The sequence below is a fragment of the Anolis sagrei genome, chromosome 7, assembly GCF_037176765.1.
Source record: "Anolis sagrei isolate rAnoSag1 chromosome 7, rAnoSag1.mat, whole genome shotgun sequence".
Classification (NCBI taxonomy): Eukaryota; Metazoa; Chordata; class Lepidosauria; order Squamata; family Dactyloidae; genus Anolis; species Anolis sagrei.
Window position 1 is genome coordinate 22,552,340 of NC_090027.1, and position 12,418 is coordinate 22,564,757.

Consider the following 12,418-nt stretch of genomic DNA (forward strand, 5'->3'; position numbering starts at 1 on the left):
AAACTACATCCACGGGGTTTCATGGTCACGTTTCTGGAATATATATATATTATATATATATATGAAACACCTGCATTTAGGGACCTGGTTGGTAGCAAGGCCAGAAGGACGGCAACACAATGGAGAAAGGAGAGAAGATGGAGGTGGAGATGGAAACGGTCACGAAGCAGAAGCTGATTCCAGAACCATCACTGGTGAGTCTTTCCCCGTCTCCAGACAAGGTTTCCCTTTCTCCATTTTCCCCATATTCAAAAGCATTAGTTCTCCATTTAGTCAAAATAGAAGTGTCTCAAAATAGAAGTGACATCCAAGGGTTGCCTCCATATGTATCCATATGCAAAAGATCTCATTATGGCACAGTCTTCAATGAAAAGACTTGGGATCCAAGGGCTTTCCCAGCCTCAGTTTAGGACAGTGGTTCTCAACCTTCCTAATGCCACGACCCCTGAATACAGTTCTTCATGTTGTCGTGACCTCAAACCATAAAATTATTTTCATTGCTAGTTCATAACTGTCATTTTGCTCTTGTTGTGAATCGTATTGTAAATATCTGATATGTAGGATGTATTTTCATTCACTGGACCACATTTGGCACAAATATTCGATACACCCATTTTTAATACTGGTGGGGTCGGGTGGGGATTGATTTTGTCATTTGGGAGTTGTAGTTGTGGGGATTTATAGTTCCAGTATTTTCTGTTGGTCATGGGAGTTTGGTTCAATTCCATCGCTGGTGGGGTTCAGAATGCTCTTTGATTGTAAGTGAACTATAAATCCTACACTTACTTACTTAGTTACTTACTTACTTACTTAGGCGATCCCTTGTTGGTCGAGTAGGATAGTCTTCCAGGAATCTTGTGGGTCCGTAGGTGACTGTGGAGCCCTATTCTTGACCTGCATCTTCTCCCGCAGTGACGGCATTGGTTTCCAGGTGGAAGGCGGTCTCGGTCGGGATTGGCTTGATGAGCCTTCCTCTTGGCAGTTTCTCTCTTTCACCCTCCATACGTGCCTCTTCAAATTCTGCAGCAGTGCTGGTCACAGCTGACTTCCAGATGGAGCACTCAAGGGCCAGGGCTTCCCAGTTCTCAGTGTCTATGCCAGAATTTTTAAGGTTGGCTTTGAGGCCATATTTCAATCTCTTTTCCTGTCCACCAACATTCCATTTTCCGTTCTTGAGTTCGGAGTAGAGCAACTGCTTTGGGAGACGGTGGTCAGGCATCCAGACAACGTGGCCGGTCTAGCGGAGTTGATGTTGGAGGACCATTGCTTCAATGCTGGTGGTCTTTGCTTCTTCCAGCACGCTGACGTTTGTCTGCTTGTCTTCCCAAGAGATTTGCAGGATTTTCTGGAGGCAGCGCTGATGGAATCGTTCCAGGAGTTGCATGTGACGTCTGTAGACTGTCCACGTTTCGCAGGCATATGGCAGGGTTGGGAGGGCAATAGCTTTATAGACAAGCACCTTGGTATCCCTACAGATGTCCCGGTCCTCAAACACTCTCTGCTTCATTCAGAAAGATGCTGCACTCGCAGAGCTCAGGCGGTGTTGTATTTCGGTGTTAATGTTGCCAAGGTAGACAAGCACCTTGGTATCCCCATGGATGTCCCAGTCCTCAAACACTCTGCTTCATTTGGAAAAATGTTGCACTCGCAAAGTTCAGGCGGTGTTGTAATAAATCCTACAGCTCCCAAGTGTCAAGGTCTATTTTCTCCAAGATTCACCAGTGTTCACATTTGGGCATATTGAGTGTTCATGCCAAGTTTGGTCCAATCTATCATTATTATTTGAGTCCACAGTGCTCTCTGGATGTAGGAGAACTACAACTCCAAAAATCAAGGTCAATGCCCACCAAACAATTCCAGTATTTTCAGTTGGTCATGGGAGTTCTGAGTGCCAAGTCTGGGTCAATTCCATTGTTGATGGAGTTCAGAATGCTTTTTGCTTGTAGGTGAACTATAAATCCCAGCAACTACAACTCCCAAATGACAAAATCAATCCCCCAACCCCATCAGTATTCAAATTTGTGCCAAATTTGGTCCAGTGAATGAAAATACATCCTGCATATCAGATATTTACATTATGATTCACAACAGTAGCAAAAATACAGTTATGAAGCAGCATTCGAAAGGTTGAGAACCACTGAAACAGAGGCTGGAAGCTAAAGCATGACAAGGCCTGGGGTCTTCTCTGCCCAAGAGGGCTGGTGCTTCCACAAACGACAACTCCCTTTTCGTCCTTCCACAGGAACATCTTCCCCCATTGCCTCCCGAACCTGGCTGTTGTCCTTGCTGCGGCTGTTGTGGCTGCTGCGACTGTTGCGGCTGCTGCGAGAGCTTCCCGCTGCCCCTGCCCGGCCTCGGAGGGTGCTGCCCTGGATGCGGATCCTGCCCTGGATGCTGCTGCTGCCCCTGTTGTGGTGGCGGCTGCTGCCGGCTGCTCTGCTCCTTGCCCAAGCTCCTCTGCCGCCTGCCCCAGCTGCCCAGCTGCCCCATCAACATCAAGCGCTTCCTGATCATCCTCATTGTGGTGGTCGTGGTGGTGGTCATCATTGTGGCCGTCCTCCTCATGGGGCTCTTCGTCACCCAGGGCCACACCCAGGCGGTGAGTCTGTGTGCATTAGGGCTGTGTACCATCCATGAAAAAAAATGTTTCAAAACTCATTCCAAAATTAAGGGGGTGGTGGCATTTCTTTTCAAAATACACAAAATGATCTATGTCAGGAAAAAATACTCAAGGAGTATAAAATATATGATATTCATTATATAGTTCAGTGTAAGTCAATGTATTCATATAGAGTGAAATGAAAAGGAGCAACTGCTCTCAAACATAATAATTGTAATACAATCATATAAAGTAAATTATAAAGGAGCATCCGCTCTCAGACATTACAGTTGTAAGATCCCAATATATACAGGTTTTAGGGAAGCATATGCAATACAAATTTCAAATCATAAAGTCATAAAGTCCACAATCCAGAAGAGAGTTCAAATGGCAGTAGTATCCAAATGATAATGGAGCTTAGCTGTCGGAACACAGACGCCTTAAAGGGCCAGACTCAGAATTAGTTCCAAAAACAGAGTTTATTAAAGCAAAGTAAAAGACTTGGAGACACATAACTCAGTGCCTCTGGCCAAAACTCAAAGGTAAAACCAGTCCTGGTTCAAAAGAGTAACCCAAAGTATAATCCGGATTCTCCGGAAAAAAGAACCGATTCAAACACAGTACTCCAAAGTCACAAAAAGCACAGCATGCAAATGGTTAACAAAACAGAGAAGCCGCAGGGAAGAAAGCGTAGTCAAACGAAGTCCAGGGTCGTAGCAAGCAGAATCCGAAGTAGCGAATTTCCAAAATCCACAGAAGCAGCGTCGTAGTCAAGCCGGTCCAAGGTCAAGGAAGGGGGAAATCCACATTCACGAGAATCCAAGCCGAGTTGAAAGCACACACGAACAGGAGCAGCAACGTGCAGATCCCAAACCCAAAGCCGAACATGGAACAGGCAGCGACAAGTCCAGACAGTACCCAATGCACGAACGTATATCAACACCTTGCCTTCTGCAAAGATTCCCCATTTCTGAACCCACTTTTATTACACATCATCATCAGAAGAAAATGAACTGACCACAACCCCATTATCATCCCTTGCAGCTGTTCCCAACTCTTCACGTGAAGTCCTACGCCAATCCCTCCATCTTCTCCATCTCCTGTCAAGACTTAGATCCCCCAAAGACTCAGCTGTATTCCCCAATTGCCAGTCTTCACTTCCAGAGAACCCCACAAATGTATCACTAGATGTTGGTTCTGCACAAACAGCTTGCACTTCCTTTACCTTAGTCCAATCCACAGTGTCGTCCCCGTTTTCCCCATCTGTGGGTGCCATAAGTATATCCCGTATTCTCTTCCTTTGTCGCTCCTCATCCGATTCCTGCTCCCAAGTAACCCTCTTTCTTCCTCTATTCCCATCCATTGCGTCTCCCTCCTCTCCTTCACTCATTGACCCTTCATCCCCAGAGAACCCCTCAAATGAGTCCTCATCTATAGATGCCATAAGTATATCCCGAATCCTTTTCCTCTGTTGTTCCTCATCAGACTCTGGCTCACGAGTAACCCTTTTCCCCCTTCTTGCACCCATATTACTACTTGCAACATTACTTACAGACTCTATTACAACATTAGCTCTCAAGAGAAATCTTCATAGGGAAAATCCTACAGGGATGCCCGGGTAATATTATATACCCTGTTTCGGTATATAATATACAATTTGTCCCCAAAACAGGGTATATAATATTACCCGGGTATCCCTGTAGGATTTTCCCTATGAAGATTTCTCTTGAGAGCTAAGCTCCATCATCATTTGGATACTACTGCCATTTGAACTCTCTTCTGCTCTCTCTTTTATGCTCCTTGAGTATTTTTTTTCCTGACATAGATCAGGAGTCAGAACACCTCTTACTTGAAACACCACACCAGCTTGGTAAAAAACATGGAGGTTGCACCATAGAACCATAGAATCATAGGGCCTGATTTATGGATATCACTCCTAGGTTTTGCAAATGACTATTGAAGGCCATGGAGGAGATGACTCGTGGCTAAATCTGCCCACCGACACAGAAGAAGTGGCCACTTTCGAAGTGGATGATGGAATCCGTGGTCCCGCAGCAATCATTTACGACTTTGGCAAGGTGAGAAGCAATGTGGAAAAATGTATAACAACTAAGCAGTCTTATGGTTGCAATGTCTGGGGATTGTGGATCCTAGAGTTTTTAAAAAGGCCCTCTTTTGGGTGTTGAAGCTGAACTATTGTAAACTATGGTCAATCCATTCTGGGTTTTCCAAAAATATCCAAGTCTCTGTTATAGGAATGCAGTTCAGACTCTGCTTGCACTGCAATGGAATCTCTGGGAGTTGTGGCTTTGCAAGGTCTTTTAGACCAGCATTTCTCAACATTGGGGGGGGGGGGGGGGTCATGAGGGGTTGTCAAAGGAGTTGCCAAAGACCATCAGAAAACACAGCATTTTCTGATGGTCATGGGGGTTCTGTGTGGGAAGTTTGGCCCAATTCCATAATTGGTGGGGTTCAAAATTCTCTTTGACTGTAGGTGAACTATAAATCCCAGCAACTACAACTCCCAAATGTCAAGGTCTATTTTCCTCAAACTCCATCAGTGTTCACATTTGGCTATATTGAGTATCCATGCCAAGTTTGGTCCAGATCCATCATTGTTTGAGTCCACAGTGCTCTCTGGATGTAGGTGAACTACAAGTCCAAAACTCCCACCAAACCCTTCCAGTATTTTCTGTTGGTCATGGGAGTTCTGTGTGCCAAGTTTAGTTCAATTCTATCGTTGGTGGAGTTTGCAATGCTCTTTGATTGTAAGTGAATTATAAATCCCAGCAACTACAACTCCCAAATGTCTTTTTTTAAATAAAAAATTCTATTTATAATTGTTTTAATGTATGCTAAATGTATATTATGTTTTGTGTTTATTGTTTGGCACTGAATGGTGCCTGTTGGTAGCCATCCTGAGTCCCTCTTCGGAGGTGAGAAGGACAGGATAGAAGTGCTCCTAATAAATAAATAATAACTAAGTAACCCCCCCCCCCAACCAGTATTCAAATTTGGGCATATTACATATTTGTGCCAAATTGGTCCAGTGAATGAGAATACATCCTGCATATCAGATATTTACATGACAATTCATAACAGGAGCAAAATTACAGTTACGAAGCAGCAACAAAATAATGTTATGGTTGGGGTTCACCTCAACATGAGGAACTGTATTAAGAAGTCGCGACATTAGGGAGGTTGAGAAACACTGGTTTAGAGCTTTACATGGCTCCAATGATGGTACATCATTGGAGCCACGTACCATCTCCGAATTATTTTGCAACAAGTCTCGTTACTTCTCACAGACATATTATTTTGCATCATACTGGGTTTGCTCAATGCAAACTCACAAGGAGAACATATTCTCCTGCTGCTGGGGTTGAACTATACATCCCAAGAGCTCTCTATGCAGGTTTTCAGGGAAACCATCAAGACTTTGCAACAGGTTATCAAACACTTGGCTTTCATGCTCGGTAGTGTGAGAAGGTGCAGGATGAGTTATGTCGAAAGTATGGCCCTGATGAAGGCAAGATGAAAATACATAATACACATATTGGAAAATATATATTGGATGTAACCATATTAGAAACAGGAGTTAGAAAATATATGAAATCACAAAGATGTGTGCATGAACTTCACTTCACTTGGCTTCTTAAAAGCAGCAAAATTAGATGCCTCAAGAGAGGCCAGGGTCTAGGAAAGGAATGTCAAGAGGACTCTGGCAAATTTCAAGAGACTCTTTCCATTTTGGTACCAGGTGAAGCTTATCGTAAGATTAATGAGCTGGCCATCAAGAGGCTTCAGGAAGAACTTATCTCAAGATGGATGGAAGCTCTTGCTATCAGTGGCCTAGTAGACACTCTGGAGCAATGGTCCTCATGAATAGCAGCTCCTTAGATAAAGATGCTTAAATGAAGATTGACAGGTGTTGAAGTTAAAACATGCCATTGAAGTCAATGTAAAAGTAGAATTTTGTGATGCACATCGTGATGCCTGTATGATGCATGCATATTATTTTAGAGGGTATATAAACCAAGGCATTTCTTTGTTCTGTACCCTATTTTTCTGGACTACCAGCAGGGTCCATATCCGGTTGGTGCCAACCAAGAATAAACTGTGCTTTTACAGACCTCAGGAACTCTCTTTGTCTCTTTTCCTCAAACCTTCTCCTTGCTATTTCAGCCCGCAGTACATTAAATGCAAGCTCATGCTCTTTCTCTATACGCAGCTCCTCATTGGTTATAAACCTTGGCATGGAGCAGCTTGCTTCCTCACAAAGATGGATAAGGAGAACGTTCAAGGTCTGGATGCTGCTTACAAAGGATTCCAGGTAAGAGCACCATCCCTTATGGAGTCAACTTTGGGGAAATCTCTAGGTCATGCTTTCCAAACAAAAGCTGGTGTTGTTCGAGTCCAGGTCTTGTTATAATTTTTTATAATTGGCGCAATTTGTTGATTGAGTTGCAACAAGTAAATGCCACTCAAGTGGACAATGAAGTGAATCCACTCTGGGGTTTTTTTTCTTGCTTGGAAAGAAGCTGTACAACCTCCATCAGCTAGGCAGGAAGCCACAGTCAAAGCCCTCCTGACAGATGGCCAGCCAGCCTCACCTCCAGAGAAAAAAAATCCACTGGACTCCCAGGCAATCCATACTTAATTTAGAGTTTGAAGGTATCCCTAAAGGGCATCTAGTCCAACCTTCAACAGCCAGGCAGAAAAACACAGTCAAAGCCATCCACTGTTCAAGTGTAGGAACTGAACCACTTGTTAATTGAGTTGCAGTTTATAAGGGGTATCCCAGGAAGGATCACACCAAGGGTCTTCTTTTAGCAGGGAGAGGGAACAGGGAATTCTGAAAATGTGAATCCCACAGGCTACCAACCTTTTATAAGGAATATCACAGGGGGAATTGATAAAACAGAGAAAGATATAACTGTGTATAGCTATATTTGAATGACGTCTGAATTAAGAGGTTTTGTAACTGTTTCTTCAACTGGGGTATGCTGCCACCTTATTGCTTAGTATTCAGGCTTAGTTATATGTGTGGAGAGGATACTTAGTAACACCCTTCTGTGTTACTATGGTATTTATTGTCCTCAGAGGGTTTAAATACCAATGACGTTCACACACAGGCTGTTGTAATACATTGACTATAATAAAACATTTATTTAACAGGCTTAAACTCTTCTGGTACAAATGCGTAATGGTTTCTGTAAGTTAATGGCACTAAAGCTTGTTGTTACGTTTGATGTACAATTCTTAGATGGGTACTGGGTTCAAATGTGGAATTAACAAAACAGGAGATTATCTCAGGAAATTAATCTCTGATGATAATTCCAAACCAAATTCCCACTTTTTGGAATCTAGCCAAACAACCTTGGCCTAGCCTTCCTCAGGAATTAAAAGAAACAGACCATAAGCAAGGTCCTGTTCCCACTGTCAGTATTTCTGGCTAATTCCTCTAATTCCCCTTGAATACTACCAAAGATTAACCCAGTTCTCCTATCTAGCACTATCCAACTGTGAACACCAACCGACTACCTAACTCCCAACTGACAAATCCCAACTGCCAAAACTCAAGCCTCAAATTCAAAAAGTACACTTTTCCCTCTATTTGAATATTAGGCTCCGCCCCTATTCCCTAACCAATCCTGGCCATCTACTCTTTGCTTACTGGACTAGGACACGCCCCCTCTAAGAAAACCTGGCTTAAGATGGCATCTCCCTGTTTCCCTATCCTAAGATGGCTGCCAGGGCTTTGCTAGGCCCAGATTCTAACTGTTCATGCCGACAGGCTTCGCTAGGCCCACATTCTGGCTGCTAATGATAAGGGTTCTTCACACAGTTGTTACCACTAAAATGGATAATTTTCTAATGAAGAGAGAGAGATGTAAACACACACACACAGAGAGAGAGAGAGAGAGAGAGAGAGATCATAGAGAGAAAGAGAGAGAAATAGGTAGAGAGAGAATAGAGATTGAGATGAGTAGACAGACAGAGAGATCATAGAGAGAAAGAGAGAGAGAGAGAGAGAGATAGGTAGAGAGAGAGAGAGAATAGAGATTGAGATGAGTAGACAGAGAGAGAGAGATCATAGAGAGAAAGAGAGAGAGAAATAGGTAGAGAGAGAATAGAGATTGAGATGAGTAGACAGAGAGAGAGAGAGATCATAGAGAGATAGAGAGAGAGAAAGAGAATAGAGATAGAGATAAGAGAGAGATCAGAGATATAGGTAGATAGAGAGAGAGATAGGTAGAGAGAGAGATAATAGAGATGGAGAGAGATAGGTAGCGAGAGACACAGAGATAGAGACATAGAGATAGATAGATTGATAGATAGATAGATAGATAGATAGATAGATAGATAGATAGATAGATGAGGGAGATAATAGAGAAATAGAGAGAGATAGGTAGATACAGAGAGAGAGATAAACAGAGATATAGAGATAGAGATAATAGAGAGATCGAGAGAGATAGGTAGACAGAGAAAGAGATAGAGAGAGAGAAGGGGAAATGGAGATAATAGAGAGATCGAGCGATAGAGAAATAGAGATAATAGAAAGATAATAGAGAGATAGAGATAATATAGAGATAGACAGATAGAGATATAGAATTATAGAATCCTAGAGTTGGAAGAGACCTAGTGGGCCATCATCCAGTCCAATCCCATTCTGTCAAGAAGCAGGAAAATCGCATTTAAAACACCCCAACAGATGGCCAGCCTCTGCTTCAAAGCCTCCAAAGAAGGAGCCTTCACCACACTCTGGGGCAGAGAGTTCTACTGCTGAACAGCTCTCACAGTCAGAAAGTTCTTCCTCATGTTGAGGTGGAATCTTCTTTTCTGTTGTTTGAAGCCATTGTTCTGTGTTCTAGTCTCCAGGGCAGCAGAAAACAGGCCTTCTCCTACTCCTTATGACTTTTCCTCACACCTTGATCCCTTGTCTCCCTTCAGCCTTCACTTCTGCAAGTTAAACATGTCCAGCTCTTTTAGCCGCTCTTCATAGGGCTTGTTATACAGACCTTTGATCCTTTGAGTTGCCCTCCTCTGGACACATTCCAGCTTAGGGTCAACACCTTCAGTTGTGGTGCCCAGAATTGGACACATATTCCAGATGAGGTCTGACCAAGGCAGAATAGAATAGAGCATGGGTGGCATGACTTCCCTGGATCTAGACATTTTGAATTCTGCTCCTGTCTTCTGGGGTATTGTATGAAGCTTTTATAAGGTGATGATTTGACCACCGGTTTTCCAATGAAACTGAATGACCATGTCACGAAAAGAGGCTCAAAAGCTTGTCCCCAAAGTTTGGAAAGTTCTGCTCTAGGTCTGATGGAGAGATTGTATTATAATGGGTTGGCTGTGTGTTATTGGACCATGACTCCCATCATCCACTGGTAAGAAATGCTGGGATTTGCACAACTCTCAGCCCCACTCCATAAGATTCATCCCATCACTCTTGTCTTCCGTTTCATCCACAGAAGGAGGAAAGCATGAACCTGACCTCTTTGGTGGATCGATCCAACTTGGGGACCACGCTGAACATCCTCTGCAGCCACGTCCCCGTTTTCTGGGCTTAAGCAGGTAAACAATGGCATTAAAGTGGGATTTATTGCAAGAATTGGGATCACATGGCCCATGGTTTTGGTCCAGGTCTTGGAGGGCGGAGGTGCCATGCAGCCCTTCCATTGACTGGACTACATCTGGATCTGGATCCTGATCTGGATCAAAGAATCTCAAACTTTACGGACCGAAAGTCCTTTCCAAGAGAAGGAAGGACAGTTTAGGGTGAGACAAAACCGACATATTAATTATGTTTCAATATAATTTTAGTATGGTACTCCACCTCAAGCGGAAAGGAGAGTCAGGTAATAAATAAATCATTATTATTATCATCATTATAATCATTATTTAAATAATGACACCATATAACATGATTTTGTTTCTGGGTTATTACTGTCATTAGTTCTATCAAAAAAATGAGATGAGAGTATTAAACTGCAAACATTTATTTATTATTGTTGTTGTTGTTACTAATAATTAGTTACATTATGTAACACTATTTTGTTCCTAGTTTATAAATAATAATAATAATAATAATAATAATAATAATAATAATAATAAGTTTGGATTATTGATGTCGCCATACCGGGTGACAGCCGCATTGAGGAAAAACAACAGGAAAAGATCTGACGTTATCAAGACCTCAAAATCGAACTGCAAAGGCTCTGGCATAAACCAGTACAGGTGGTCCCAGTGGTCATTGGCGCACTGGGTGCCGTGCCAAAAGATCTCAGCTGGCATTTGGAAACAATAAACATCGACAAAATCACAATCTGTCAACTGCAAAAGGCCACCTTGGATCTGCGCGCATCATTTGAAAATACATCACACAGTCCTAGACGCTTGGGAAGTGTTCGACTTGTGATACGAAATCTAGCATATAGATCTCGTTTGCTGTGACATACTGTGCTTTTGTGTCAATAATAATAATAATAATTAGAAATCCAGCATATAGATCTCGTTTGCTGTGACATACTGTGCTTTTGTGTCAATAATAATAATAATAATAATAATAATAATAATAAGTCTTGTGCAAAGACTCTGGCACAAGCCAGTAAAGGTGGTCCCAGTGGTGATCGGCACACAGGGTGCAGTGCCTAAAGACCTTGGCCTGCACTTAAACACAATTGGCGCTGACAAGATTACCATCTGCCAGCTGCAAAAGGCCACCTTACTGGGATCTGCACACATTATTCGCTGATACAACACAGTCCTAGACACTTGGGAAGTGTCTGACGTGTGATCCAGTACAACAGCCAGCAGAGTGATCTTGTTTGCTGTGGACTCAACTTGTTGTGTTTCTAATAATAATAATAATAATAATAATAATAATAACAACAACAACAACAACAACAAAAACAACAACAACAACAACACTTTATTTACATTTATATTCCACACAGCTGGTAAGTCACCAGCAATTATAAGATCTATCAACTGAAAGGTTGTCAGTTCGAAGCCCTTGATCGGCGTGAGCTGCAGACTGTCAGCCCCGCTTACTGTTGATCTTAAGCAATTCGAAAACAGCCTTAGCTGCAATTAGAGAAATTGTTGTTGTTGTTAATATTAATATCTCCCCATGGGGACTCGAGGCAGATCACAGTACACATACACGGCAAACATTCAATGCCATTTGGACACCCAAGGACAGAACAGACAGAGGTATGTTATGTCGACGTCCAGCTTTTTGGCACCTTGGAAGTTGTGTTTGAATCCAGCCACAAGGGGGTACTGTCTCCATCCTCTATGACAAAAAGCCATCAAGACTTCCTCCTTCCATTTGGCATTTTCTGATCTTTTTCTTTTATGGTGTCATAAAATACCTCCCCCACTTTTAGCGATACCTAATTTCTCTACTTACAGCTCAAGCCGTTTTCGAACTGCTTAGGTAAACAGTGATTTGGGCTGATAGTTGAGTGCTCACCCCACCCCAGGGCTTCGAACTGGCAACCTTTCGATTGGTAGATCTTATTGGTTATTTAGGTACCACTAAAAAGTGAGGGAGGTATTTTACCAGATTTACCACCTGTGCTAAAGCCCAGGCCTTCCTAATGGTTGTATCATAAAGTCATTTCCTAATTGGTTGTATCATAAAAACATGGGGAAAGTTTATCAAACTTCAAAAACTTTGTTTTTTGCAAGACACCCTGATAATATTTTGCTATTGTTTGTCAATGATTATCAAATTGAGTCTTAACCAATTCAACGGTTTATGCCACAAAAGGTTTCTGAAGTAGAATAACTACTTTCAAAATA

The 12,418-nt window shown here is 42.4% G+C and overlaps 1 protein-coding gene across 1 annotated transcript; it reads left to right on the top strand.

Moving 5' to 3' along the window:
- Positions 1-89: 89 nt before the first annotated feature.
- On the top strand, positions 90-10,179 carry LOC132782375 (surfactant protein C-like). Its single transcript, XM_060787131.2, has 5 exons — positions 90-194; positions 2,243-2,599; positions 4,540-4,677; positions 6,831-6,932; positions 10,081-10,179. Exons 1-5 carry the CDS (start codon positions 120-122, stop codon positions 10,177-10,179), a joined length of 771 nt encoding a protein of 256 aa, XP_060643114.2. The 5' UTR covers positions 90-119.
- Positions 10,180-12,418: the final 2,239 nt, after the last annotated feature.